Source organism: Saccopteryx bilineata, chromosome 5, assembly GCF_036850765.1.
Source record: "Saccopteryx bilineata isolate mSacBil1 chromosome 5, mSacBil1_pri_phased_curated, whole genome shotgun sequence".
In the NCBI taxonomy this organism is placed as follows: Eukaryota; Metazoa; Chordata; class Mammalia; order Chiroptera; family Emballonuridae; genus Saccopteryx; species Saccopteryx bilineata.
Window position 1 is genome coordinate 147,755,740 of NC_089494.1, and position 26,792 is coordinate 147,782,531.

The 26,792-nt window shown below is 38.7% G+C and overlaps 1 protein-coding gene across 5 annotated transcripts in view; it reads right to left on the reverse strand.

Moving 5' to 3' along the window:
* Positions 1-11,678: 11,678 nt before the first annotated feature.
* The window catches only part of PRKCQ (protein kinase C theta), a 167,455-nt gene continuing 152,341 nt past the window's right edge, over positions 11,679-26,792 (reverse strand). For 4 of the 5 annotated variants that reach the window (XM_066280733.1, XM_066280735.1, XM_066280737.1 and 1 more), the window contains 3 exons: positions 23,279-23,467; positions 13,788-13,916; positions 11,680-13,000 (listed from right to left, as the gene is read on the reverse strand). In XM_066280733.1, coding sequence (XP_066136830.1) covers positions 12,845-13,000; positions 13,788-13,916; positions 23,279-23,467 — 474 coding nt within the window. In that variant the 3' untranslated portion in view covers positions 11,680-12,844. Of the gene's footprint in view, positions 13,001-13,787; positions 13,917-23,278; positions 23,468-26,792 lie in introns of all 5 variants that reach the window. The other variant, XM_066280738.1, reaches the window with a different exon arrangement.

Consider the following 26,792-nt stretch of genomic DNA (forward strand, 5'->3'; position numbering starts at 1 on the left):
TCACTTACAGCAGAATGGTGGAATCTTGATAACATTATGTGGAGTGAAATAAGTGAATCAGAAAAAAACAAGAACTGCAGGATTCCATACATTGGTGGGACATAAAAATGATACTAAGAGACATGGACAGGAGTGGGGTGGTTACAGGGGGTGGGGGGAGGGAAGGAGGGAGAGGGGGAGGGGGAGGGGGAGGGGTACAAGGAAAACTGGATAGAGGGTGACGGAGGATGATCTCTCTTTGGGTGATGGGTATGCAACAGAACTAAATGACAAGATAACCTGGAAAAAACAAAACAAAACAAAACAAAACAAAACAAAAAAATTATTTGTCCATACACATGTGGTTTTATTTCTGTGCTCTCAATTTTGTTTCATTGGTCTGTGAGTCTATTATTATTATTATTATTATTTTTGCCAATACCATGCTGTTTTGATGATCATAGCTCTGTAATATAATGTGAAGTCAGGGAGTGTGATGCTTTGGTTTTTGGGGGTTTTTTTGGAAAGTGAGTTAGTAGGTGATCACATACTCAACATCATGAGTTGTCCTTTGGAACTTCACAAATGTTCATTAAAAAAACAACTTTATCAAACCTGACCTAAAAATGCTCATATTTAACCAATTCTTGTGTCTTCTTTTTTTTTATGAATACGCCCTTGTCACATAACACTTATATGAAATAAATCTGTATGCTTTTCTCCTGTTAATTTGCCCTTTATAATAGAGATCCAACTGAGAATTTTTTTAAAAGTATAAAAGAAAAAATACATTTTTCCTCTCGCACCTTAAGGCCAGATATAATGTGAAAAAAACCCCAATATGACCAATGAAAATTTAGAAGTAGAGATAAAAAAATTATAAGAAATTAAAGTAACAAAATTGAGGAGTAGACTCCAGTTTTACTCAAACTTGGAAACTGGGTCAAACAAGTTCACTTACAATTCAGAGGGAAGGAAAGTCTCCAACCTGGACTATATCTCTAAATGTAAAATGGGACCTTCACAATAATTAGGATTACTTTTACAATAGGTTTTTCTATTTAGTAAGAAATAAACTTAGTTAATTATTCAAATCATTCAATTTCTATCTTATTTCTCAGAATAAGTAGTTCTATTTTAAAATATACACACATGTGAATATGTATATGTGCTTGTGTGTCAACATATTTTAAGAATTCCATGGAAAATCATCAGAAAATTAAAAACAGCTGATGTCATATTTAAAAAAAAAAGTTGTTATTACAAGAAGGCCAGTCTTGACAAGGAGAATATCACCCATGTTAGCCAAACATCAAGATAAAAAATAAATTGCTAAAGGAGAGAAATGTACATTTGTGTATATTTGGTTATTAATTTAAAGATAAGTAAAGTTTGGTTTAAATAAAGAGGGTAAAGAATAACAACTTCAATATGTGTTGGTATGAAGGCTTTGACTTCATAGTCAGAAATCTGACATATAGTATTTTTATACTATTACTAAACAATATGAATTAGTTATATTTTTAATTCCAGAGAATAAGTCCTTATTTAATAGAAACAGCAATCATAATACCCTAATGGCTTTGCTTAGTGAGCAAGCATCTTTGTTCTTTTTTCTCAGGATTGTTTTGGCTATTCAGAGTCTTTTATGGTTCCAAACAAATCTGATGATTTTTTTTTGTTCTGTTTCTTTAAAAATTGACATTGGGATTTTGATCAGGATTGCATTAAATATGCATATTGTTTTGGTTACTATGGACATTATGTTGATAATTCTAACCCATGAACACAGAATATCTTTCCATTTCATTGTATTTTTTTCAATCTTTTTAAATAATGTTTTATAGTTTTCAGTATACAGGTCCTTCACATTTTTTGTTAAGTTTATTCCTAGGTATTTTATTATTTTGGTTGCAGTTGCAGAAAGATTTTTCCCCCATTTTTTTCTGGTTTCATTGTTAGTATATAAGAAAGCAGTGGATTTTTGTATATTAATTTTGTATCCTGCAACTTTATTGTATTTGTTTATTGTTTCTAATAGATTTTTAGAGGTGTCTTTGGAGTTTTCTATTTACAGAATCATGTCATATGCAAAAAAAATGACAGTTTTACTTCTTTCTTCCCAATTTGGATGCCTGTCATTTCTTTCTCTTGCTTGATTGCTCTGGCTAGGAGTTCCAGAACTATGTTGAATCAAAGTGGTGAGAGTGGGCATCCTTTTCTTATTCTCAATTTTAGAGGAAAAGTTTTCAGTTTTTCACTATTGAGTATGATATTGCCTGAGGGTTTGTCATATATGAGCTTTATTATCTTAAAGTATTTTCCTTCTGTATTCACTTTATTGAGTGTTTTAATCATAAATGGATATTATATCTTATCAAGTGCTTTTTATGTGTCTATTGATAGGATGATATGATTTAATCTTTTGTTTTATTAATATGATGTAGTACATTAATCAATTTGCATATGTTGAATCATCCTTATGCCCCTCATTTGATTTTGCTGTATTATTTTTTAAAATTTATTATTGAATTTTATTTGTTAATATTTTTGCATCTGTATTCCTAAGAGATACTAGTTTATATTTTTTCTGTGTGTGTTATCCTTGACAAATTTTGGTATCAAGGTTATATTAACCTCATAAAATGTGTTAGGAAGTTTTGCCTTTTCAATTTTTTGGAAGAATTTGGGCCAGTAGCCATGGCCACCATCACAGCCGCCTGACCTGTGCAGGTTCACATTTGATTCAGACAGACGGTAATGAAACAACAGAGCCAAGAACTGGTGGACCATTACCTTTAATCCTAGCTTGCGCTTGGCAGGTAAGAAATACACAATGGGAAAACACTTCCCTTTCTGTTCAGGGCTCCCAAAGCTACTGACTCATCCAAGTTTCCTAGAATCAAAGGTTTCTACTTCACCAGCCTTATTTACCTCTGTTCCCCATCTCCTTCTCTCTGCACAAACTCTGCACAAATTGGCTTCTCCCTCAGTACTTTGCCATCTTGGCTGCTTCTCCCCTACAATGCTAATTTCAGGAATCCAGAGAGAGAGAGAGAGCAAGCCCCCAGTCTGCCCCATTTTATAGTGTAGAAATCAAAACCTTTAAACCAATATACAAATAATGAAGTCTCTGATACAAAGTCACTTATCTGAGGCATAAATGGGATTCCTCATAAGAGTGTACCACTCCACATCATGCAAGTCAAGGGTGTGGGGAAAAGCTTAGCTTTGAAAAGATCTTAGTATTAAAAGGGCAGGAAAGGCTTAGTCTTAAAACTAAGCCTTAGGATATAATGACTTTGCTGGCTTACAGCCTGTCCCCCACACCCAATGCAAATTATAAGTGAGCAAACATATATATCATATTTACAAACTTATTTGACCCACAGCTAGGTATCATATATTCTCTCAATGTTTGATAGAATTCACTAGTGAAGCCATCTAGTCCTGAACATTTATTTTTTGGGAGGTTTTTGATGGTTGTTTCGATTTCCTCCATGTTGATCAGTCTATTTAGATTTTTCAAGGTTGTATATTTTTTAGAAACATCCATTTCTTCTATGTTATAGAATTTGGTGGCATAGTATTTTAGTGTGATCCTCTGTATATCTATAATATCTGTGATAATTTCTCCTCTTTCATTTGTGATTTTGTTTATATGAGTCTTTTCTCTTTTTTTCCTTAGTGAGTCTAGTCAGGAGTTTGCCAATTTTATTAATCTTTTCAAAAAATCAGCTCTTTGTTGTATTAATTTTTTGTATAGGCTTTTTATTCCCTATTTTACTCCATTCTACTCTAATTTTTATTATATTTTTATTCTGCTGAGTCTGGGTTGCTTTTGTTGTTCTTTTTCTAGTTCTTTGAAATGTAATATTAGGTTATTTACTTGGGATTTCTTTTGTTTCTTGAGATAGGCCTGTAATGATATAAACCTTCCTCTTATTACTGCTTTTGCTGCATCCCAGAAACTTTGATATGTTGTATTGTCATTCTCATTTGCATCTATATAGCTCTTTTAAATTGAATTTATTGAGGTAACATTGGTTAATAAAATTATATAGGTTCAGGTGTATAATTCTATAATACATCATCAGTTTATTGTAGTGTGTGTTTGCCACCCCAAGTCAGATCTCCTTCTAGTCTCTATATCTTTTGATCTCACCTTTTATTTCTTTTTTGACCCAGTCATTTTTAGTAGTATATTGTTTCATCTCTACATATTTGTGTATTTTTAAAATTTTCTTTTTTTATTTAAGTGAGAGGAGGGGAGATAGAGAGACAGACTCCCACATGCGCCCCTACTTGGATCCACCTGGCAATCCTTGTCTGGGGTCGATGCTTTGCCTATCTGGGGCTTAAGCTGAAACTGAGCTATTTTTAGTGCCTGAGGTAGAGGCTTCATGGATTTATCCTTAGCACCCAGGGCCAACATACTTGAATCAATTGAGCCATGACTGTAGAAAAGGAAGAGAGAGATATTAATAGGTAGAAGGGGGAGGGGTGGAGAAGCAGATGGTTGCTTTTCCTGTGTTCTCTGACTGGGAATCGAAGTTGGAACTTTTCCACACCAGGCAAATACTCTACCACTGAGCCAAGGCCCAGCACGGGCCTAGATGTATTTCTTGAAGTTAGCATATGGTTGGGTTTTGTTTTTGATCCAATCTGCTACTCAGTGTCTTTTTACTTTTAAGTGAGAGAAGGGGAGATAGAGAGACAGATTCCTACATGTGCCCTGACCAAGATCTACCCAGCAAACCCGACCTGGGGCCAGTGCTCAAACCAACTGAGCTATCCCCAGTGCCTGAGGCTGATGCTCAAGCACTGATCCATTGGCTGTGAGAGGGGAAGAGAGACAGAAAAGGGTGAGGAAGGGAAAGAGAAACCATGAGATGGTTGCTTCTCATGTGTGCCCTGACTGGGGATCACACCCTGGTCGTTCACATGCAGGGCTGACACTCTATCCACTGAGCCAACTGGCCAGGGCCATTTTTAAGTAATTTTAAAAAACTTTATTGGTTTTAGAGAGTGGGGGTGGGGGAGAGAGATAGAGAGACATTGATTTGTTGTTCTATGGATTTGTTATTTATGTGTTCATTGGTTGATTTTTGTATGTGCCTTGACCCAGAATTGAACCTGCAACCTTGGTGTATTGGGATGATGATTTAGCCAACTGAACAACCTGGCCAGGGACTACTCTGTGCCTCTTTACTGGTGAATTCAGTTCATTTACATTTAGAGTACTTATATATGAGGATTTCCTATAGCCATTTTATCATTTTTTTTCCTGGTAGCTCTGTGCCTTCATTGGTTCTTTTCATTTTTGTTTCTGTCCATTGTTTTAGTTTAGTTGTAGTTTATGATTACCCCCCACTTCCTCTTATTTTAAGCTATGTGTTTCAGTTTTATTTATTTTGTGTGTGTGTGTCCATTAGGTTTATGAAAGAGTAAGTTTCATGTATACAGTTGTCCTTTTTCTTTTGAATGCATCTGCTCTCCATCCTGCTTTGCAAATTCATACCTTTACCCCTGACCCTTTTATATTTTTGTTGTCACAAATTATGCTTGTTTATGCTGTAAAATTATACCTGTTTATGCTGTAAGTATGTTGGTGATCTTACTCAGAGTATTGTGACCTTTTGTTTTTTGTTTCAGGTAGACTAAACCTCTTGAGTATTTCCTGCAATGAAGATTTCCTGGTGATAAATTCCCTCAGCTTTTGTATGTCTGGAAAAGTATTTATTTTTCCTTCATATTTAAAGGATAACTTTGCTGGGTATATTATTCTCAACTGGTAATTTCTCTTTTTCAGTAGTTTAACTATTTGGTTTCACTTTCTTCTGAGAAGTCCAATGGGCTTTCCTTTATAAGTTACTTTTTTTTCCTTGCTGCCTTGAGAATTCTTTCTTTGTCAATAATTTTTGATAGTTGTAATACAATGCACCTTGGAGAAGGCCTCTTTGGAAGGAGTTAATTATGTGTTTGCTTCTTAGATTCAAGGATTTAGCTCTTTTTGTAGGTTGGGAAATTCTCATTAACAATTTGTTTGAATGGGTTCTCTGTTCCCTTCTCCCTCTCTTCTTTGGGTATGCCTTTTATTCTTTAATGCAGTGACATTGATAAATCAGGGTACATATGTTGAGAGAAAACATCTCCAGATTATTTTGACATTTGATTATGCTGCATACCCCTCACCCAAAGTCAAATTATCTTCTGTCAACTTCTATCTGGTTTTCTTTGTGCCCCTCCCCCCTCCCCCCTCTCTCTCCTTTCTCACCCCATCCCCCCCACACCCCCCTGTTACCATCACATTCTTGTCCATGTCTCTGAGTCTCATTTTAAATTTTTTTTAAATTTTATTTATTCATTTTAGAGAGGAGAGAGAAAGGGAGAGAAACAGAGAGAGAGGGAGAGAGAGAGAGGAGAGAGAGACAGAGAGAGAAGGTGGGGAGGAGCTGGAAGCATCAACTCCTATATATGCCTTGACCAGGCAAGCCCAGGGTTTTGAATTGGTGACCTCAGCATTTCCAGGTCAACGCATTATCCACTGCGCCACCACAGGTCAGGCTCTGAGTCTCATTTTAACGTCCCATCTATGTGTGGATTCATATAGTTCTTAGTTTTTTCCGATTTACTTATTTCACTCCGTATAGTGTTATCAAGGTCCATCCATGTTATTATATTGCTTTTTCTGATGGAGTCAGATACTTATTGTTGAATTCTTTCATTTCTTTTTATGTACAAGTTTCTTCTTTCTTCTGCATAATTTCTAGATTTCTACCTTTGATTTCACTAATTCTTTCCTTCATTTGGTTTGCTTTATTTCCTGTGCTTGATTTCATTCTTGATCTCTTTTATTCAGTTCTTCATTTCTAGAACTTCTTTATGGTTCTTTTTTAAAGTTTCAATATTTTTGGTAAAGTACTTCTTTTATTTTTATTGACTGGTTTTCTGAGTGCATTAAATTGCCTGTCTGTATTTTCTTGAATCTTGTTAAGTATTCTTAGAACTGAAATATTGAATTCTCTGAGATTTATATCACATATTTCTACATCTTTAAGTTTGTTTTCTGGAGACTTTTTATTTTCTTTCTGGCTGCTCACTACCTTGGTTATTCATAGTATTTGATGAATTTCTTCTTTGTCTATGCATCTACATATGAATGGCATTTCTCTAGCAGATTAATACAAAGAGATTTTTTTTAATTTTTTAGTAAGTGGTGCTGAATCACAAGGTTTTATTTAGTGCTGTGAAATCCCAGTACTGTCTCCTACATCCAGACACTGCCATCAGTATAGCTTGATGTGTGGGGTTGGGGTGGGATAGGAAAACTGGCCAGCTTCTTGGTTGTTTTGCCTTCCTGGTAATAGCAACCTCAGACCTCCAAAGGGTCTCCCCTGCACATTGACCCTGGAACTGGTCTTAGAGTGCACCCTTTGCTCAGAGAATAAAGTGGTTTTGTCATACTAATTCTTGGGTTTGCAGATAATGTGCTGCACAACCTGACACAAAGGGCAAAATGGAGGCAGGGATCTGGGAGGCTATGGGAGTAGCAGGGATCTATGGCTTTGTTTCTTTGTCTGGAATGGTGACTGCCCAACAACAATAGTCGTACTCCTGTCCTATGTCTTTCCCAGGTCTCTAGGCTCAGCTGTAGCTTATACTGCTCACTGCTGCAAAAATACCCATCACATCTCTTCATTCCTTCTGGCTGGAGGAAGCATCCAACCCAACTGGATTTCTTCCCTCTCTGGGCTAAGCCCTGCCATGAGCTCCTGGCTTCAGGGCTACATCCATGACTCCTTTGAGCTCTTCTGCCCCTTGCTTCCCACTTTTTCCCATTGGCCCACCTTTAGATGTCTCAATGCACAGATTCTCAGGCATGCTTTGTGTTGAGCAGGGAATCCTTTGTTGAGTTATAGCTGTTCAAACTGTTGAAACTTCAAAGGGAGAGACCAAGGGGATCTTTCACACCACCATTACTGTGACATTACTCCGTGCAGTATTTCTCTTTCTTTAGCTTATTTAATTTAGTGTAACATCCTCCAGGTTCATCCATATTGTTGAAATGGTAGAATTTCTTTTTATAAGGGTAAATAATATTCCTCTGTGTGTGTGTGTGTATGTGTGTGTGTGTGTGTATCTCATACTTTCTTCATCCACTTATCCCTTCATGGGCATTTAGCTTGTTTCCATATCTAAGCCATTGTGAATAATGCTTCAATAAACATAAGGATACACATATCAATTTGAATTAGTGTCTTCAATTTTTTGATAAATACCCAGAAGTGGTATTGTTGGATTATATGGTAGTTTTAAAAATTTTTTTGAGGAGCCTTTATACTGTTTCCCATAATAGTTGTACATATTTATATTACCACGAAGAAGTGCACAGTGTTCCTTTTTCTATACATTCCTATCAAACAACACTTATTTCTTGACTGTTTGATAATAGCCATTCTAACAGGTGTGAGGTGATATCTTGTTGCTGATGTCCTCCTCCTCAGATAAATGATCTTATATATATTAGAAAACTCTGGATCTTCACTCTAGAAAATTTACTTCCAGGTTGACAGAAAATTCTATTAGTTTTATCAAAATTTTTTTCATTTATGCCTCTGGTGCTTAAACATTGAGGATTTTGTTGTGCATAATTTCAGTAGTCTACTATGTCTATAGACTGACATTAAAACTCTTTATCCAAATATTTGCAGTGCTGGAAATCTGGCTCTAATGTACTTTTCTGCCTTTAATCTTTTATTATTCCATGTTCTTCTCCTAGTCTGTTGGCTTACTTACTGTCTCCTGAAGACCAAGCCTCATGTGTTCAGTATTTTCCATAGTGTGGGAGGTTGTCACCAAGACTAGAACAGCTAATTGTGATTACAGATGAATACAGTACCTTGTCTGCAATATAGTAAAAATACATTTGCCTTAGTCAGAACTCAGAGCAAAATGTGCTCTCCAGAAGTAAACAGCAAGGTTATCCCTAAGAACAGACTTTAGGGACCTGTTCAAAGAACATTGTTACCATTAAAGAAAATAGTTTTTAGACTGTCAGAGAAAAATATGTGGATAAAATTATCATGTTTCTGTCAACTGCAGTTACCTTGGCCGATATTTTGAGTAACACACATCTTAGATGAACTAGGGAGGAGAGATGAACATTTACAAAGGTCTTTGGAGGAATCCTGAAGATAAGTCAGGTACCTTTGATACATAGTAGGTACACATTAAATACTTGAGTGATTTTCTGATTGGAGAGCAAAAAAAATATCTAATGGAAAGTATGCTGACTTGACTGGTTTTCTGATCTCTAATTACAATGTTTTAGAAGGAAGTACAAAAATGTGCCTTTACACAGAGTATTAAAATTGGTTTTATTCTGGCTATCTTTAGGATCAACTGTAACTTAATGACATCTACACAGACCCTTTTTCCAAATAAGGTCAAATTCACAGGTACCATGTAGACATATCTTCTGAGGGGCCACCATTCAAGCACTACATAGTGCATTCATTTATTGACTCATTTCCCAAAAGCTCTTGAGTACTAACGTACAAAGGGATTGTGAAAAGTATAAAGATGAACTGGGCAGGGACTCAACCTTCAGTAGTGTACAACCTAGAAAGGAAGGCAAAACACACTCTTATATAATTTGATAGAAAATGGTGAGTACCATGAAAGAAACACAGAGAAATACAATATGATGATAGATTAGAGAAGTGAGAGATAGATATACTAGCTTGGGTTGGGAACAGCAAAGATAGGGAGATACTTCATGGCAGACCCATCAATTGAACTGGATCCCTAAAGATAGGATGATACTGGACATGTGGGGATTGAACATTCAGGACAGAAAAACTGACACCGAGGAGGCCTAAAGGTGGGAAACAATTTGTAGACAGGCAGTGCTAAGAAATTCAGATTACCTAGAGCACAGATGAGTGAAAGGTAGAAATGAGAGGTGAAGAAAGAGGTTGTCCAGGGAGAGAATGGGCAATCTTGCATGTAAGTTTAGCCAGTTATGATTATACAAGGTTTTGAACATGAGTGTGATAGAATAAAACATTTGATATGTGAAGATAATACTTTTATTTTTCATAAGTAATAAAGACTGTTTTAAGCTAAAAATCTTTGAGATTCAACAGATGCAGAAAGAAGCCTTCTTGCCTGACCTGTGGTGGTGCAGTGGATAAAGCGTTGACCTGGAAATGCTGAGGTCACCGGTTCAAAACCCTGGGCTTGCCTGGTCAAGGCACATATGGGAGTTGATGCTTCCAGCCCCTCCCCCCTTCTCTCTCTCTGTCTCTCTCTCCTCTCTAAAAATGAATAAATAAAAAAAATTAAAAAAAAAAAAAAAAGAAAGAAGCCTTCTTGGAACCTATCTTACCTGACTAAAAGCAAAATTTTCAAAGAAATGAGGGAATACAATAAATTCCTTCTTTGGGGAGGATCTGTTCCCAGGAGTGATACCAAGAGTAAATTTACCTCCTGTAAATCCTATCTCTGGGGGAGTTTTCTGGCCCTGGGGAAGATGGAAAGACCACTCAAACATCATCATAAACTTTATCTCTTATTTGTTCTCCTAAAATACCATTTGTTTTTCCTAAAAAGACCTCTTTGTTTTTCCCCCCAAAAAAGCCTTTTTTCTCTTTTCCCTTCTTCATGCTAAGGGAGGTATTTCAGCGTCCGATTCTAACAGTCCTTTGAATGATCATCACTGAATATTCCCACGTGTATATGCACTGCACATGCCAATAAAGTCAAGTTTCTCTTGCTGATCTGTTTTCTGTCAGTTTAATTTGCAGGCCCTTAGACACTTAATGTAGGAGGTAGAGGAAAAGTTACTTTTACCTAAAAGATTCTAATGTAGGATGTATACATGAATTAAAATGGAGAGAGACACCAAAGATGGGGAAATGGATCCAGGCATGATTAGTAGAAAAGAAAGTAGAGATGAATATGTATTTTGGAGAGATTGCAGAAGCAGAATCATAATGACTTCATTATAAAAAAGAGAGAGGAGATAATCAACCATTACTCTGAGAATCTGAGCCTGGATGACTGGGCTTTGATGGTGCCATTAACAGAAATAGGAAATACACAAGAAATAAAGATCATAAGAACATAGAAGAGTTAATGGAGCCTGTTTGAAGACTGGCAGAAAGATTAGAAAAGGAGATGTGGATTTGAGATGAACTGGATTGGGTGAGTGTTAAGACAGGAGGTAGAAGGAGAGGACCAAGGGAAAGTGAAGGCAATGAGAGGAGCAGCGTTAGAAGTGATTTGAGGCAGAAGAAGGTAAAGGGGCCTGCCAAGGAGGTAATCAAAGGTGGTGGGGTTGAAAGAAGAAAGGGCCGTGTCAGAGTGTTTGAGGGGCTGAGATCAAAGAGAGGGTCTTTCCTGGTATAAAAGCTGTAGAAAGGTAGAGGAGGACCTAGAATACCTCACAAGGTCTGGTGGGAAAGTCACCCTTAAAGGAATCAGCGGCAGGAGAGTGAGGTTGGAGGGCAGAGCTGAATTCAGGTGTTGGAAAAGTAGAGGCAACACTTGTTGACCACTCTTTCAAGACATCTTTGTGTTGAAGGGAGAGAACATAATACCAATGACTTAAGGGTTACCTGAGTTTCTTACCCACTCTGGGATTTTTATTGATTCTTCAGATTTAAAACATCAACTCAATGCTAGCTACATTTTGATAATAACCATGACAGAACTAAGTTCTGGGGGGGGGGGGCAAATAGGAATTAAATTATTAAGAGGCACCTTTCTTTTTTTCTTTTATTCCATGTTTACATATTCACTTCTTTGTCATTAAGTCACAACATTTTATCAAAATATATAAACAGCACAGATACTTTAAAATGTATAGCTACAATTCTAATTAAACAAGATTGACTGCTACAATTAGCATGCATAGATCCTTTATTGAGAGTGATGCCTAAAGAGAGACGTATGAGTCATCAATTCATTCGTAATAGTATAAAGGACTATATTTTTTTCTCTTGGAAGAATTACACACTTCATTTCTTTTCTTGTTAATAAAATGTGAGGATACTAATGAGTAACTGCCACTGTACTGAAATCAGCTGAGCATGAATGGATGGGAAGGTTTTATTGTCAAGAGTACCATGACTCTATCTTTGGTGCATTCTAAATTTAATATCTATGTTGACAAGATCACCAGAGTAGTTGTTCTATTAAAACCTTCCATATTAGTGACATGAGCTCTTCTCACCTTCCATTTTCTTTTTTCTTTTGAATTTCATGGCTAATTAGAATGAATGGATTTGTAAATCTCAAGTTACAAGCTATGTTTATTGTGAAGGATTCTCATAAAAACCTATTCAGGGTTCCCTGCCCCCACCATTTACATTTCCACAGATGTACATCAAACAAAATGGGTTAGTGGTTACTAGTCTGCAGCTGAATGAAATCCATTAGGGCACCAGGCAACATGCTGTTTCAGTCTTGAGAAATTTGTTTTCACTTTGCTCCTCCAGTCAAGTATCTCATTGATCAGCAATTGGTGCACAAGTGAAGAGCCATACTTTTGAGCAGAAATTAAGTTTTCAAATCTTTCACAGTGTGAAGAACCATCTTTCAAGTAAACAGCTATGGTTAGTAACAACCTAACTTCAAGAGTGTCTGTGAAAGATGACAAGGGAAACCAGAGGCATTTTCATTAGCGAAGTTGAGTTGGTTTCTGCTACAAATACAAAGTCAGTGAGGAGCTGAAAGGCCTCAGCCTTTATTGTTGAGTGTTTCTTTTTTTCCCCAAGTTGGAAAGGAAGCCAAGGAGTGTAACCTGAACCAGTTCACAGAGAGAAGGCAAATTCCTTCCTGTTTCTGGAGAGGACATTCAGGATATCAGCTTCTCCATCCCTGGGTTAATGAAGGAAAAGTTTCTGAACATGTTCTGGTCCATACTGTTGATCAGGGCTCTGTCAGCAAATGACAGCCGGGGTTTCTCATTTAAGAATTCTTTGTCAAAATTGCTGCAGTCATATGGAGATTTCTTGATTGGAGTTTAAAGAGAGAAAAAAAAAGAGAAGAAGATCAGCCACTAAATTAATTAATTGCCCTGACTTTTGCTATCAAGGCTACAATTTGTGTATGACAGCACTAGTATTTGCAGATAAACTAAACTGAAGTAATACTTACAGAGGGCCATATGCAGTTTTTGTTGAACATCTCGAAGATCCTGACTAATCAGTTTATCAATAGTATAACTGAATTCATATGAAGTCATCCTATTGTAAACATTTAAATAGGATCTAATGTGTCTATCTAATAGTTTACATGAAGCAGGATTGTCAACTTTTGAAAAAGTGGTGAGCCCAAATTGATGTCTGTCCTTTTAATCTACAGGAATCAGTGGGCAGGTGGCAGGGGTAGGCAGTGGAGGAGGTTGGGAGCAGAACAAAGAAGTTCTGCACATTATATATTTCTATTCTATTATCAACATCCTTCATGGTGGGTGGCTCCCCCCACCCATGTTAATTTTAATATCAAATATCCTGGACTGTCTTCCTAGACAATACAGATTGGAACAAGTTCTCCTCAAATCACCTGGTCCCTTTGGTGCCCATGACAAACAGAGAGGATGTAAAAACAAACACTTTTCCATAAATTCTGTTTAGTATGGTATACAATTCAGCTTTCTAAGATTATCAAAACTCACTCCTATATAAAGAGCATAACCGAGGCAGGTTCCTCCCGCCCTTCCGGGACAGGCAGGCAGCTTGGGAGGAGAAGGAGAATGGCTGGAACCAGATGGCCCCTGCCCCTGGGTGTCTCCTTACCACTTTAGGCTTGAATGGTGGGTCAATCTCCTTTCTTTCAAGCTCTTCCCAGTTGATTTCCCGAAACAAAGGGTGCTGGCGAATGTCTCCCCTCACTCCCAGCCTCTTTTCAGGTTCCCTCACAAAGAGCTGAACAGGAGCAGAAAGGCAGCAGTTACTTCTCCAGGGATGAGCTAATTAGTCTCAGATGGAGGTTGCATTTCTTATTGTATGAGTCACATGAATTTGACTCCACAAAGATAAGGGCCTGGCAACTGATTATTGAGAATCACTCTCGAATCCCACAAGTCTACTGGACGAGTAATGATTTAAATCATCTTTTGTCATCTTTGACCTGTTACATAGATATTTTCTTCTTTTAATATTACTTTCCCCCATGAGGTCAAAATGAACATTTTCCAGGAAAGAAAAGAAACCTGGAAACTCTTCAAAGTTAAACAAAACATGTCAAAGACGTAAGGAAAAGGAGAGTCCACACCTGAAACTTAGAAAAGTCATGGGTCCCCTGAGTGTCTCTCTCACATCAGTTACAAGTTTATTTATAAAGTAACTGCTAGTTGCAGGGTGTCATTAGGAGGCTGTAGGTCTTTAACAGAACCTATGGTAAAATGCAGTATTTTCTATGTTGTTCTGGTAGAACTTGACTTCCATTCACATCTGAATTGCAGGGATCTCTTGCTTTTACCTTTTATAAGAATAGCCAGTCTATGTACTTTAGAACATGACTTCACTTATGTTACCTTACTACTTGAAATCTTCAAAGGCTCTACTCTACCAAAGAATATAAGAATAAAATAAACAATATGCTGTAACAAAGTGGAGATTTCTTTTTTTTTTAATTAGGAGAATCTTTTTAGAAGTCTAAGTGAAACACTCATGCAACCACCCCAGTATATAGGCAAGTGGTCAGTCATTGGCATGGTCCTAACTTCCTCTTCCTTACCCTTATGATGACTGTTGGGGCCCCTCAATGGAAACTTGGAGTTCCAAAGCATCTCATTAGAAAACCAATGCACAAAGGAAGTTACAAGAGGCTGTCAACTAAGAGGCTTATTACCCACATGGCCTTAGGCAGGTTTTCTGAGTCTCAGTTTTCTTACCTGTAAAATGCAGGGTGAGGCAAAGTGTCTACCATCCTGTGAGTTCTAATGTTTTCTGTGGCTCCGGGAAGGCATTCCAAATTTTCTGTAGCCAAATGCCAACACATGTTGGATTCTCATTGTAACCCTGTCTGTTATCTAGACATGTCTACTCATGGAATATGCCACCTGCATTTCCTACCTCTGTCCTTCCCTAATGACATTGCCATCTTGCAAGATGACAGCTTTCCCCACATGCTGCCCCATTTCCTTCTCCTCATCTTTAAATCCTGACCTACCTTATGCTTCCTTCTTCTTTGTGAAGCTTTCTTTGATCACCTCGACTCATCATGAGCTCTCCCTCATTTTCAAGTCATATTCATTGTCATATGGTTGATTAGAGTCAAGCGTTGTGCTAGATGCCTTAGCTATATTATGATTTTAAAGGCATATTCTAGAAGCAGATATTGTTATCTCAATTGTCAGTTGAAGAAACCGGAACTCACATTAGCTAAGAAATTTGCTCAAGATCACAGGTCCAGCCAGTAAGAGAGCTTAAATTATAAGCAGCTCCTTCCTACTTCCGGTATTGGATAGTTTTCCTCTGTTTGACCAGAGAAAGTCTTCCCTCCATGAGACAAGTAGCTATAAGTATCTATATATTTATATATATTTATAGGTATATCTATAGATATATATAAACACACACACATATGTCTTTTCTACTAGAGTATGAGCTCTGGAGGATAGAAACCATTTATATTTCCATTTCTTACAGAGTTTAGCACAGTGCCATGCAGAAAGTAGATGGTCAATAAATGCTTGTTGAATAAGTGGGTAAGCTGTCTTTCCAAGTTATTTATTGCAGATTATGTGTCTTAAGTCCTCATTTACTATTAGTCTCTTGTTTTCAGCATATAGAACAATATATAGAAAAGTCATAAAGTTCATAGTAAAATATATTTTTTCAGTAGACTCAAACACTAGTATGTATCACCAGATGGAAAAAGAGATTGATTTCTTAGCAGAGGGAATAACTACTTGCCCCATATCTCTTCCCTTGAAATAATCATAATAAATTATTGAACTCTACTTCTTAAGGACATTTTGATGAAATAAGATTAGAGAAAAGATATAAGTGCCTCAAGAATAGGCCCCAAAGTAGCTTACGTTGTTTTAATTAAATGCTGTCAGAGGCCAAGCATGTACCATACTAGGTTTTCCATTAGATTTTTCTAGTAACATGTGATATTTGTATCAAGATTATTACAAAGAACCTTCTGAGCTTGTTAAATATCCCTGTGAAATTAAAAAAATATTTTAAAAGATAAAATGTAGAATGAGAATATAATATGATATTCAATTTTGAGACTCAAAATTCTTTTTAGTTTTGCATGCAAGAGTGTTTATCTTTTCTGTCCCACAGCAAATCACCCCTTCTCCCTTCCTGGTCCTGAAGATGACTGGTGACCTCATGGGAGGTCATTGAGAGGAAATTTGCATTGAGGGAATAAATGTTCAAGAAGAAAGTCTTGCTTTTGTTCATAAAAGCTGTCAGAAGAGTGATTTACATTTATAGGAAATAGCACACTGCTTACATAAATGGCCAGGATGTAGCTGAAGTTTGTTTAACTTCATTCAACTGTCCAGGCAAGAAAGCCATGCTGGGCTCTGAGGATGGCCCCCATTGCTTAGCACCTGTCACTGGAATCTTCTCTCCCTCTTCATTCCCTCCTCTGATATAGCTTTTTACAAAAGGGAGAGGCATTTCTGTTTGAGATCATTAGTTTTCCATCATTTTCCAAACAAATGGACAGGACATCCTGCATGAATAAATTAAGAAGAGAGAGGCATTTCTTGGGCGAGACTCAACTGTATTGCAGAGTCCCAGTGGTGATTCTTGATGGAGAGCAATCTCTCTGGACATGTAATTGTTCAATGTGCCTCATGCATCCATGTACTATGAGGGCTGAAGGGAACAGTCTGGTACTGCCACCGCGGCCGTAACAGACACCACTAAATGCTGCTTTGTTCAACTTCACTAAAAGACCATTACTCCTGGGCTTACAACATTAGAAATAATTCTCTCGGCCCTGGCCGGTTGGCTCAGTGGTAGAGCATTGGCCTGGCGTGCAGGAGTCCGGGGTTTGATTCCCAGCCAGGGCACACAGGAGAAGCATCCATCTGCTTTTGCACCCCTCCCCCTCTCCTTCCTCTCTGTCTCTCTCTTCCCCTCCTGCAGCCAGGGCTCCATTGGAGCAAAGTTGGCCCAGGCGCTGAGGATGGCTCCATGGCCTCTGCCTCAGGTGCTAGAATGGCTCTGGTTGCAACAGAGCAACGCCCCAGATGGGCAGAGCATCGCCCCCTGGTGGGCGTGCCGGGTGGATCCGGTCGGGCGCATGCAGGAGTCTGTCTGACTGCCTCCCTGTTTCCAACTTCAGAAAAATAAAAAAAAAAAAAAAAAAAAAAAAAAAAAAAAAAGAAAAAAGAAAAAAAATTCCCTTGACAAAGTTTCTCAGAAATATTACCTTGGACTTTTGCAAATAAAAGGAGCTCAAGGATGTAGGGTCTGTTGGGTAAAAGTTACAGATCAAAAGAAGAGCACAGATGAAATGAGAAAGCCAGTCTTATAGTCAGAAAATTGCATGATAGACACTAATTTTTATCAGCTCTTCGCTGAAATATGGGTCAGAGCTACCTTCCCCATGGAGCAAGGACATGGAATTTTTTTTTGTTTTATTTATTTATTTTTATTTTTTTATTTTTCTGAAGTTGGAAACAGGGAGGCAGTCAGACAGACTCCCGCATGCGCCCGACCGGGATCTATCCGGCACGCCCACCAGGGGGCGATGCTCTGCCCATCTGGGGCGTTGCTCTGTTGCAACCAGAGCCACTCTAGCGCTTGGGGCAGAGGCATGGAGCCATCCCCAGTGCCCGGGCCATCTTTTGCTCCAGTGGAGCCTCGGCTGCGGGAGGGGAAGAGAGAGACAGAGAGGAAGGAGAGGGGGAGAGGTGGAGAAGCAGATGGGCACTTCTCCTGTGTGCCCTGGCTGGGAATCGAACTCAGGACTCCTGCATGCCAGGCCAACACTCTACCACTGAGCCAACCGGCCAGGGCTGACATGGAATTTTTATTAACTCATATGGGAAAGAATAAGTCCAAACTCTTCCATATGAATTTAAAAACTCTTGCACCAACGAGTCCTTTTTGTCCCCTTCTTTATCCTTGTCTTGGTTTCTGCTCTTTTTAACCACATTTATTTTCTGCTCTAGCAGCAAATCCTTTTCCTGTTACTAAAACTCTGCAGAAGATTTTTTTTTTTTTTGTATTTTCTGGCATTTGGCTTTAGATTTGTCTTGTTTTTAAACTTTTTATCTTGAAATAACTATGACGCCTTAGTATGCTTGAACTTCTATAACAAAATATCACTGACTGGGTGGCTTAAACAATAACCATTTATTTCTCACAGTTCTGGAGCCTGGAAGTTCCAGATCAAGGGGCCAGCATGATCAGTTTTTGCTAAGGGCTTTCTTCTTGGCTTCTAGATGGCCACCTTCTTGCTCTGTGATCACATGACCTTTCTGTGATGCATGCACTCGGAGGGGAGACCACTTTTCCTCCTTCTATAAGGGCATTAATACCATCATGGAGGTCCCACTCCCATTACATCATCTGTACCGAATTACCTACCAAAGGCCTTCTTGCTTCCCCTAATCATCATATTGAGGGATTAGGGATTTAACATATGAATTCGAGGGGGGACACATTCAGTCTATACATATATGTAAAGTCACAAGATGTTAAAATGTAGTAGTGCAGAGATGTACTGTGTACCTTCACTGAGTTTTCTCTAATGCTTATATCTTACATGATTATAGTATAATGTTAAGACCAGAAAACTGGTATTGGTATGATATGGTACAGTATGTTTGGTAGTATGTCATTTTACCATGTGTGTAGATCTGGGTAACCACCACAAAAAACAAGATATGGGACTGTCTTGTCACTGCAAAGGTCTCCCTTGGGACAGCCCTTTATAGGCAATCCTCTGCCTCCACTACCCCTAACCCCTGGCAACACTAATCTGATTTCCATCTCTATAACGTTGTCCTTTTAAGAATGTTACATATGTGAACTCAGACAGTATGAAACCTTTTGAGATTGCCTTTTTTTTTAGTTAGCACAATGCTTTTCAGATCCATCCAAGTTGTTTTGTATATCAATAACAGTTAATCCGTGTCTGACCTGGCAGTGGCGCAGTGGATAGAGCATCGGACTGGGATGCAGAGACCCCAAGGTTGCCAGGTGGAGTACGGGCTCATCTGGTTTGAGCAAAGCTCACCAGTTTGGACCCAAGGTCACTGGCTTGAGCAAGGGGTTACTCGGTCTGCTGTAGCTCCATGGTCAAGGCACATATGAGAAAGCAATCAATGAACAACTAAGGTGTTGCAATGAAAAACTAATGATTGATGCTTCTCATCTCTTTCTGTTCCTGTCTGTCTGTCCCTGTCTATCCCTCTCTCTGACTTTCTCTCTGTTTCTGTTAAAAAAAAGTTAATTCCTTTTTATTGTTGAGTAATAGTCCATACACACAACTTTTCATCTTTTCTCCTCCAACTGGAAGTAATCTTTTTCTCCAATCAGTCTTCCTCTCCTTTGAAACCATCATTCTCAGCATCTTTCCAAAGACTTAACTTCTGTTGAACTCTACCAGGCCCTTGGTAGTCCTTCACCCTCACTCCCTATCAAGAGCTCTCCCAGATCCTAAAATGGGGCTGGATTTGGGGAGCTCAGTTGCTCAGCTTTATGCAACAATATCAGGTGAAGGTGGATTGCAACTGTAGCTCCAGGGCCTCTGACAGCCCACAAGCTTTTCCCTTACTTCCTTTTCCTGATGGGATTTGTTGGCTCAGGCTTTCTCAGTGCAGCCCTCATACTGTGGATTACTGTGCCTGCTCAAAACTCACATATTGAAGCCCTACTAACCATTAGTGTGAGCATACTTGGAGTAAAGATGTAATTGAAGTTAAATGAGGTCATAAGGGTGGGATCTATTCCAATAGGATTAGTGTTCTTGTAAGAGGAAACAGTACAGAGTGCTCTGCTGTGTCAGAACACAGGGAGAAGGTGACCTGCATGCCAGGAAGAAAGTCTTCACTGGAAACCAACCCTATGGACTTGATCTTGCAGCCCCTAGAACTGTGAGTAAATAATTTTTTGTCATTTAAGGTGTCTAGTCTATGGTATTTTGTTATATCAACCAAGCTGACTAACCCACCTCTTATTAAGCCCTTCAAAAAGCCAAATGTAAAATAAAGGTAGCAACTGTAATAATGTTCATACTTGACTTCATGTAAATAAAATTGTTTACATGTTTGGGGCCCAATGCTTGAGTACTGAGCTATTTTTAGCATCTGAGGCCATTGTGCTCAGACCAACCGAGCTATCCTCAGCACGCAGGGTGAATGCTCAAGCCAATCAAGCCACTGACTGTGGGAGGAAAAGAGGGAGAGAAGGGGGAAAAAGATGGGCAAAGAAGCAGATGGTTAATTTTCTTGTGTGTCCTGATGGGAAATCAAACCCAGAGACATCCATACACCAGGCTGACACTCTATTCACTGAGCCACTGGCCAGGGCCCCTACTCTAATTTTTACTGTTATCTTTTTTTAAACTGGTTAATTTTGAAATCAGCTTTCCTTATATATGTATTTTGCTCAGTCACTAAAAGTGAATTTAATTGGTTGTTTGGGAAGCTTTTTAAGTTTATTATTGTTTGAATCACAGTCAGAAAAAGTGAAAGTTGAGTTGAACTGGCTCAGACTTTTAAACACCACCAGCCTTGGATGGGAGTGTATTTCATGGGGGCTTTGTCAGCACTTCTGGTTCCACATCCTGATTCCTCAGGGAGAGCCCCAAGTGGCCTCAACATTTCTAATACCCTAGACAAACTGTCAGTTGTGTGAGAGCTGTAGAAGTGTTTGCCCTTTAAATCACATGCCAAGGAGTTCTTTGTGAAAAAAAAATAGACCAGTGAAAAAAGATGGGCCTGGTCTTTTTCTAAGTTTACATATAAAATTCACTGATAGGTTCTAATGTTGAAAGATCTTTATGTAGTTCCTTTTCAATATAGAAAGAGCAAGGCTAAAATAATAATAATAATAATAATAATTATTATTAGCGAGAGAGAGAGAGGGACAGAAAGGAAGGGAGAGGGATGAGAAGCATCAACTTGTTGTGACATCTTAGTTGTTCATTGATTGCTCTCTCATAGGTGCCTTGATGGGGAACGGGGGCTCCAGCTGAGCCAGTGACCCCTTGCTCAAACCAGTGACCTTGGGCTTGAGCCAGTGACCTTGGGCTTCAAGCCAGCGATGTTTGGGTTCAAGCCAGTGACCGTGGGGTCATGTCTATGATACTATGCTCAAGCTGGTGAGCCTGTGCTCATGCCAGATGAGCCCACACTCAAGCCGGTGAATTCCAGGTTTTGAACCTGGGTCCTCAGTGTCCTAGGCCGATGCTCTATCCATTGCACCACTGCCTGGTCAGAAGGCTAAAAATTATTACCCTAAGTGATTTCCTTTTCTTTTTAGCTAGCTGAGAACTGAGATGCCAGAAATCAAAACACCTATATTCTTGGTCCATTTCTTTTAGTTTTGTTAGCTTCACATTGGAAGGTCTCTCTGATCTGGACAGTTGGTGGGATGGCTCAGTCAACATAGGTAGTTGTTATTACATGAAATTAGCATATTATATTGCCATGATTTATTTTCAGTTTTTACAACTTGTTACAGTGATACTGTAGATTGTATTTTGCATCCTCAAAAAAGGTACAGTGGGGCTCTGCCTAAAGTCCAACCATTTAATGATGGGTTTCAAGTACCTCTGTCTGCACATTGGTTTGCTCTGGGAGCTCCTGGTTCATGGCTATTGATCCTCAGACCCATGTTTACATCCATAGCACTATATACTGGTTCTTAATTGATCCTGGGCTATCACAGATGGAGGTCTGACTCCTTGATTGGTGGTGAATTCTCAAAATTTCTGCTAAGATGGTGAGAGCCTGCTCTCTTCAAGTTTTAGGGTAAAAAATGCATCAATATTTCCAGTGGACACAGGTAGGGGATTTGGCAGGAAAGCTGGTCTGCCTAAGACACTCTGCTCAGCAGGTAACAAGCAGGGAGATTCCCAGTGGGATGGAGTGCTGCTGAATTAGGGTTTGGTATAGGAGCTGGGTTGGGGAATGCACTGAATAGCCTGTATCTCAAGGGCTTCAGACAAAAATGTGCACAGTGATAGGAATTTCCCAAAACCCTATGAGAATGCCTTACCAAAGTCTTGGCTTTAACAACCTACCAAACTGAAAGAGCACAAAGACACCAACATATAAGAACAGTTCTTTCTCTGTATTATTCCTCCATCCTCTCCATGCTTTTAACCTGTATGGTCTGAAATAGAAACTCTAGAGCTAGAGAGGAAGAGAACAAAGACAATAGTATGACCAAATTTCCTTCTCTGTGGTGAACACAGTCAGTCATGAACTTGGGCAGAAGAGAGGGAACAGAAGTTTTTGCTTTAGAGTTAATAGTGATGTGATGACTTATGTCTTGGATGGAACAGTTTTAATTTCTCAATTGAGGTGGTGTTTTTTGGCTTAAGAGTGACACATAGCCTGACCAGGTGGTGGTGCAGTGGATAGAGTGTAGAACTAGGACGCGGAGAACCCAGGTTCAAAACCCGGAGGTCGCTGGTTTGAGCGCGGGCTCATCTGGTTTGAGCAAGGCTCACCAGCTTGGACCCAAGGTTGCTGGCTTGAGCAAGGGGTCACTCGGTCTGCTGTAGGCACATATGAGAAATCAATCAATGAACAACTAAGATGTTGCAACAAAGAATTGATGCTTCTCATCTCTCTCTCTTCCTGTCTGTCACTATCTATCCCTCTCTCTGTCTCAGACACACACAAAAAATCAATAAATAAAAGAGTGATATATAGTTTGTCTTTGACCAAAGAATGAGCAGAAAAGTCATGCCCAAGTTTTCAACCAGGAGCAGGGGAAGATGAACTGGACTGAATAGATTTAACAGGGACTATGGGGAAACAAAAAGTTGAGTATTAAGTCACAAATTGTGCTTGTTCAATGGGCTAATTATATCTTAATATGAGGGCATCCAAGAGTCATGGAACTTGTTCCTGGGATTATTTTTTTGTAAATTATGCACATGACGGTTTGTTACTATCTAATATTTATCACACTGGTGCCTCAGTTAAGATGAGATGGTGAGCATTCCCTGTAAAGTCTGTTCAGTACAATTATTGTTTACCATGCATAAGTCTGAGTTTAGAAGTGAATGAGAATAGTGATCAGAAAACCTAATACTAAGTTGATGAAGTCTTCTTTACTTCATTTCTTACCTTCACTAAAAGGTCCTTAGCCTCCTTCTCAAGCCATCGTGGGTAAAAGGGATTGTCCATGCGGATGGAGTGAAAGAGCTCTTCTTCGTCTTGCCCGTGGAAGGGTGACTGACCAATGAGCATTTCATAGAGGAGAACGCCGAAGGACCACCAGTCAACAGAATGGTTGTATTTCTGACCCAGCAAGATCTGTGTGACCAAAAGGCAGATATATAATTAACAGAAATGAGGTTGATGTGAGAAAACCTTGCATGGGCTTTTTCAAGGCCACTCAATAAATAATTGATGGTGGTGACAGTAGTATATGGTTTTAACAAAGATCACACTGAAAACTGTATTTTTAAAGAAGCTAGTAACTGGATACAAATGAGTGGGCAAAAGCTAAACTTGAGCAAACATTTTTGGGTTTCAATTTCTACATTTCCCCCTGGCCTTTAGCAAAACTGTGTGCTATTAGCCTCCATTCCCCATCTGTGATGTGAGGGCTTGGGCAGCAGGTCCAGGTGCCAGAGCACTGACACTCACCCCCGCTCCCCAGTGCCTCCACTGTGACTCTCTAAACAAAACTCAGCGTTTTACCTCTCCTGGCCTAAGGCTTTGCATAAAGTTTCTTTGGGTAATCAAGCATCCAGAGAAGTCATCTGAACAAGTCCTTTCCTCAAATCCTAACTAATCATGGCTTACAACTAAAAAAGTCAAATTTTATGACTATGCCAAAAGACAGAGTAGTATATCAACCTGTTCAAATACAGATATTGGATCTCTAAGCTCTATGTACTCCTTGATAGCAGTCTTTTGAGTAGAACTGGTCTGGTCTATTTTTAAGGGAAATGGATTTAAAGTATGGAATCCCATTTAACTTTTAAATAGATTTCTACCTTTTCATCAATTCACTTTCTTGCAGAAAAAGCTTTGTATCTGGACCATTCAGCAACTTCCTTGTTAATGTTGGAACATTGAGAGTATATAGCTTGTTCTGCTCAATGCTCTTCATCCTGACAAACCATACTGTAACCTCCCCTAAAACAGTATATAGAATCCATCAATGGATGAATAGATAAAAACAGTGTGGTCTATACATAGAGTAGAATATTATTCAATCTTAACAAGGAAAGAAATCCTGACACGTGATACATGGGTGAACCTTGAGGACATTGTGCTGAGTGAAATAAGCCAGTCACAAAAAGACAAATACTGTATGATTCCACTTGCAAGAGGTACCTAGAGTAGTCAACTTCACAGAGACAAAAATGGAATGATGGTTTCTAGGGCTAAGAGGAGTGGGAAGCTGTTGTGTAATGGGTGTCGAGTTAAGTTGTGCAGATAAAAAAGTTCTGGAGATTAGTTGCATAACAATGAGAATCTACTTAACACTACTGATTGTACTCTTAAAGAATGGTTAAATTGGTATATTTTATAGTAAATATATTTTACCACAATTAAAATCAGAGTGTAGTAAGAACACAATAACAGTTTTTAAGTGAAGAATAGAAAATCGTTGGCTTTCATGAATGCTGCTGTCAGGATGGTTTGGGGGCAAACCATACAACTCTGAAATACTAAATTTAAAAAGCAAGACTGGGGCCCTCTTGGGATGGCCATTCCCTTTACTCTGCAATGTAAGGCTCAGATTGCCTGTGTGAGGGCACACACACACACACACACATACACACACACGTCATTTTACTATCGCATTCTTCATTTGGAATTTCTCCCTTCATAAATGGGCCTTCGGAATAAAGGGTAGAATTGTAGCACTGATGGCCTTAGGAAAGAAAAATAACAGTACAGTTCTAGACATTTTAGTATTTCATAGGAAAGCTGCATGTTCTGATGCTGGTGAAGTCTTTGATGCAGCCGAACAAGGTATGCAGCAGCCATCTCTGACCCCGACCCGACCACAGGCCTATCCATGGGAGATGAGACAAGGTTGCAGTGAGGTTCAGACATACTGTGAAAGTGTCTCTAACATAAGACTTGTTAGACAAACAACAACAAAACAATTGTGAAGGTCATACAAAATGCTGCAGGTTCTCTTTCTGGCTTGGTGATAAATATCTGTCTTGATGACCTGGTTCCCATTTGTGAAAATAAAGATCAAATTGCAAACAGAATTTTGCAATCTACCTGGCTTACTTCCAGTATAGAAACGCTACCCACTATCCTTAACTCAATATTTAAATGCTAAAGTTCACTTATAAGTTTAGAAAAAATAAACTTTGCCTTAAGGAATAATCTAAAAGTATACCTGGGGAGAATGATAAAGACATGTTGACATGCACTATCAGTTCAGGTAAACTTGCCTTTAGTGGGGCTTGGTGCACATGCAATTCCCAGGCTGCACCACAAGGGAGAGCCCAAAGCAACTAGAAACTGCTCGAGCATCACATCTCTGTAAACAACTTCATTAGGTAGAAAAAAGGAAAAGAAATTTGGAGGACAGGAGACAGCTGTGGCGGAAATTTAGTCCTCTAAGGTTACATGATGTTAATAAACAATTTTAGCCTTAAGTTAGGAGGAAAAAATGTAAATTCTTACTCAATTACATGCTGTTAAGACAGCATGTCTGCAAATGCTTGCTGATATGTGTTGGGGTTTTCAATACAGTATGTCCTTTATTTGTCAGAGCTTCTTAGGTAGGTCCTGTTGTCCCCAGCAAGGGGGTGATTGGACTTAGGGAGGTTACATGTCTTAGTTAAGATTTCCTAATTAGTGTTTTGAAAATTATATTCTGAAGCCTGGTATTTTGGTTATTTAATCTCATATTTTAATGAAGCATTAATGTTTGTACTATTAATAAAAGTATAAAATTTAGTTATTTAAAATTTTATTTTCAGTTCAACCTGATTATATTCCTTTTTATACATGTTTATAACACACAGATTATATTGGCAAAAATGCATGAGATTCATATATAATAAATATACATATACTGGGGATGCTTTTTTAATGGAAGAAGAAACAGATCAAAAAGTCTGAGAAGATATAAAGCAGATGTTCTGGAAGTTGGATGGTGATGAAGAGGAAAGCCAGGTAAAAGGGTATCATTGGGTTGAGACAAGAGATACTGCCTGGCTGGTGGTAGCACAGTACATAGAGCATTGGTTCAGGACAGAACAGAGTTTGCTGGTTTGAACACAGGCTTCTTGACCTGAGTGAAATAATCTCAAGGTTGCTGGCTTAAGCCCAAAGGTCAATAGCATGAGTAAGGGGTCAGTGGCTCAGCAAAAGCTCCTTCCCCCTGCCCCCTAGTCAAAGTACATATGAGAAGCAATCAATAAACAACAAAAGTGAAGCAACTATGAGTTGATCCTTCTTATCTCTATCTTCCCCCCCTTTCTCTCTTCCTTCTTTTCTCTCTAACAATACCTTGGGTGTTGTTCTAAAAAAAAAAAAGAGATGCTGAGGGCCTTGAGTAGGGTACCAATAGTAAGAATGGGAGGAACTGGAGAAGTATGAGATATTGAAGCAGATTTGCTTTGAAAACTGAGAAGGAATCAAGGAGAATCTTAAT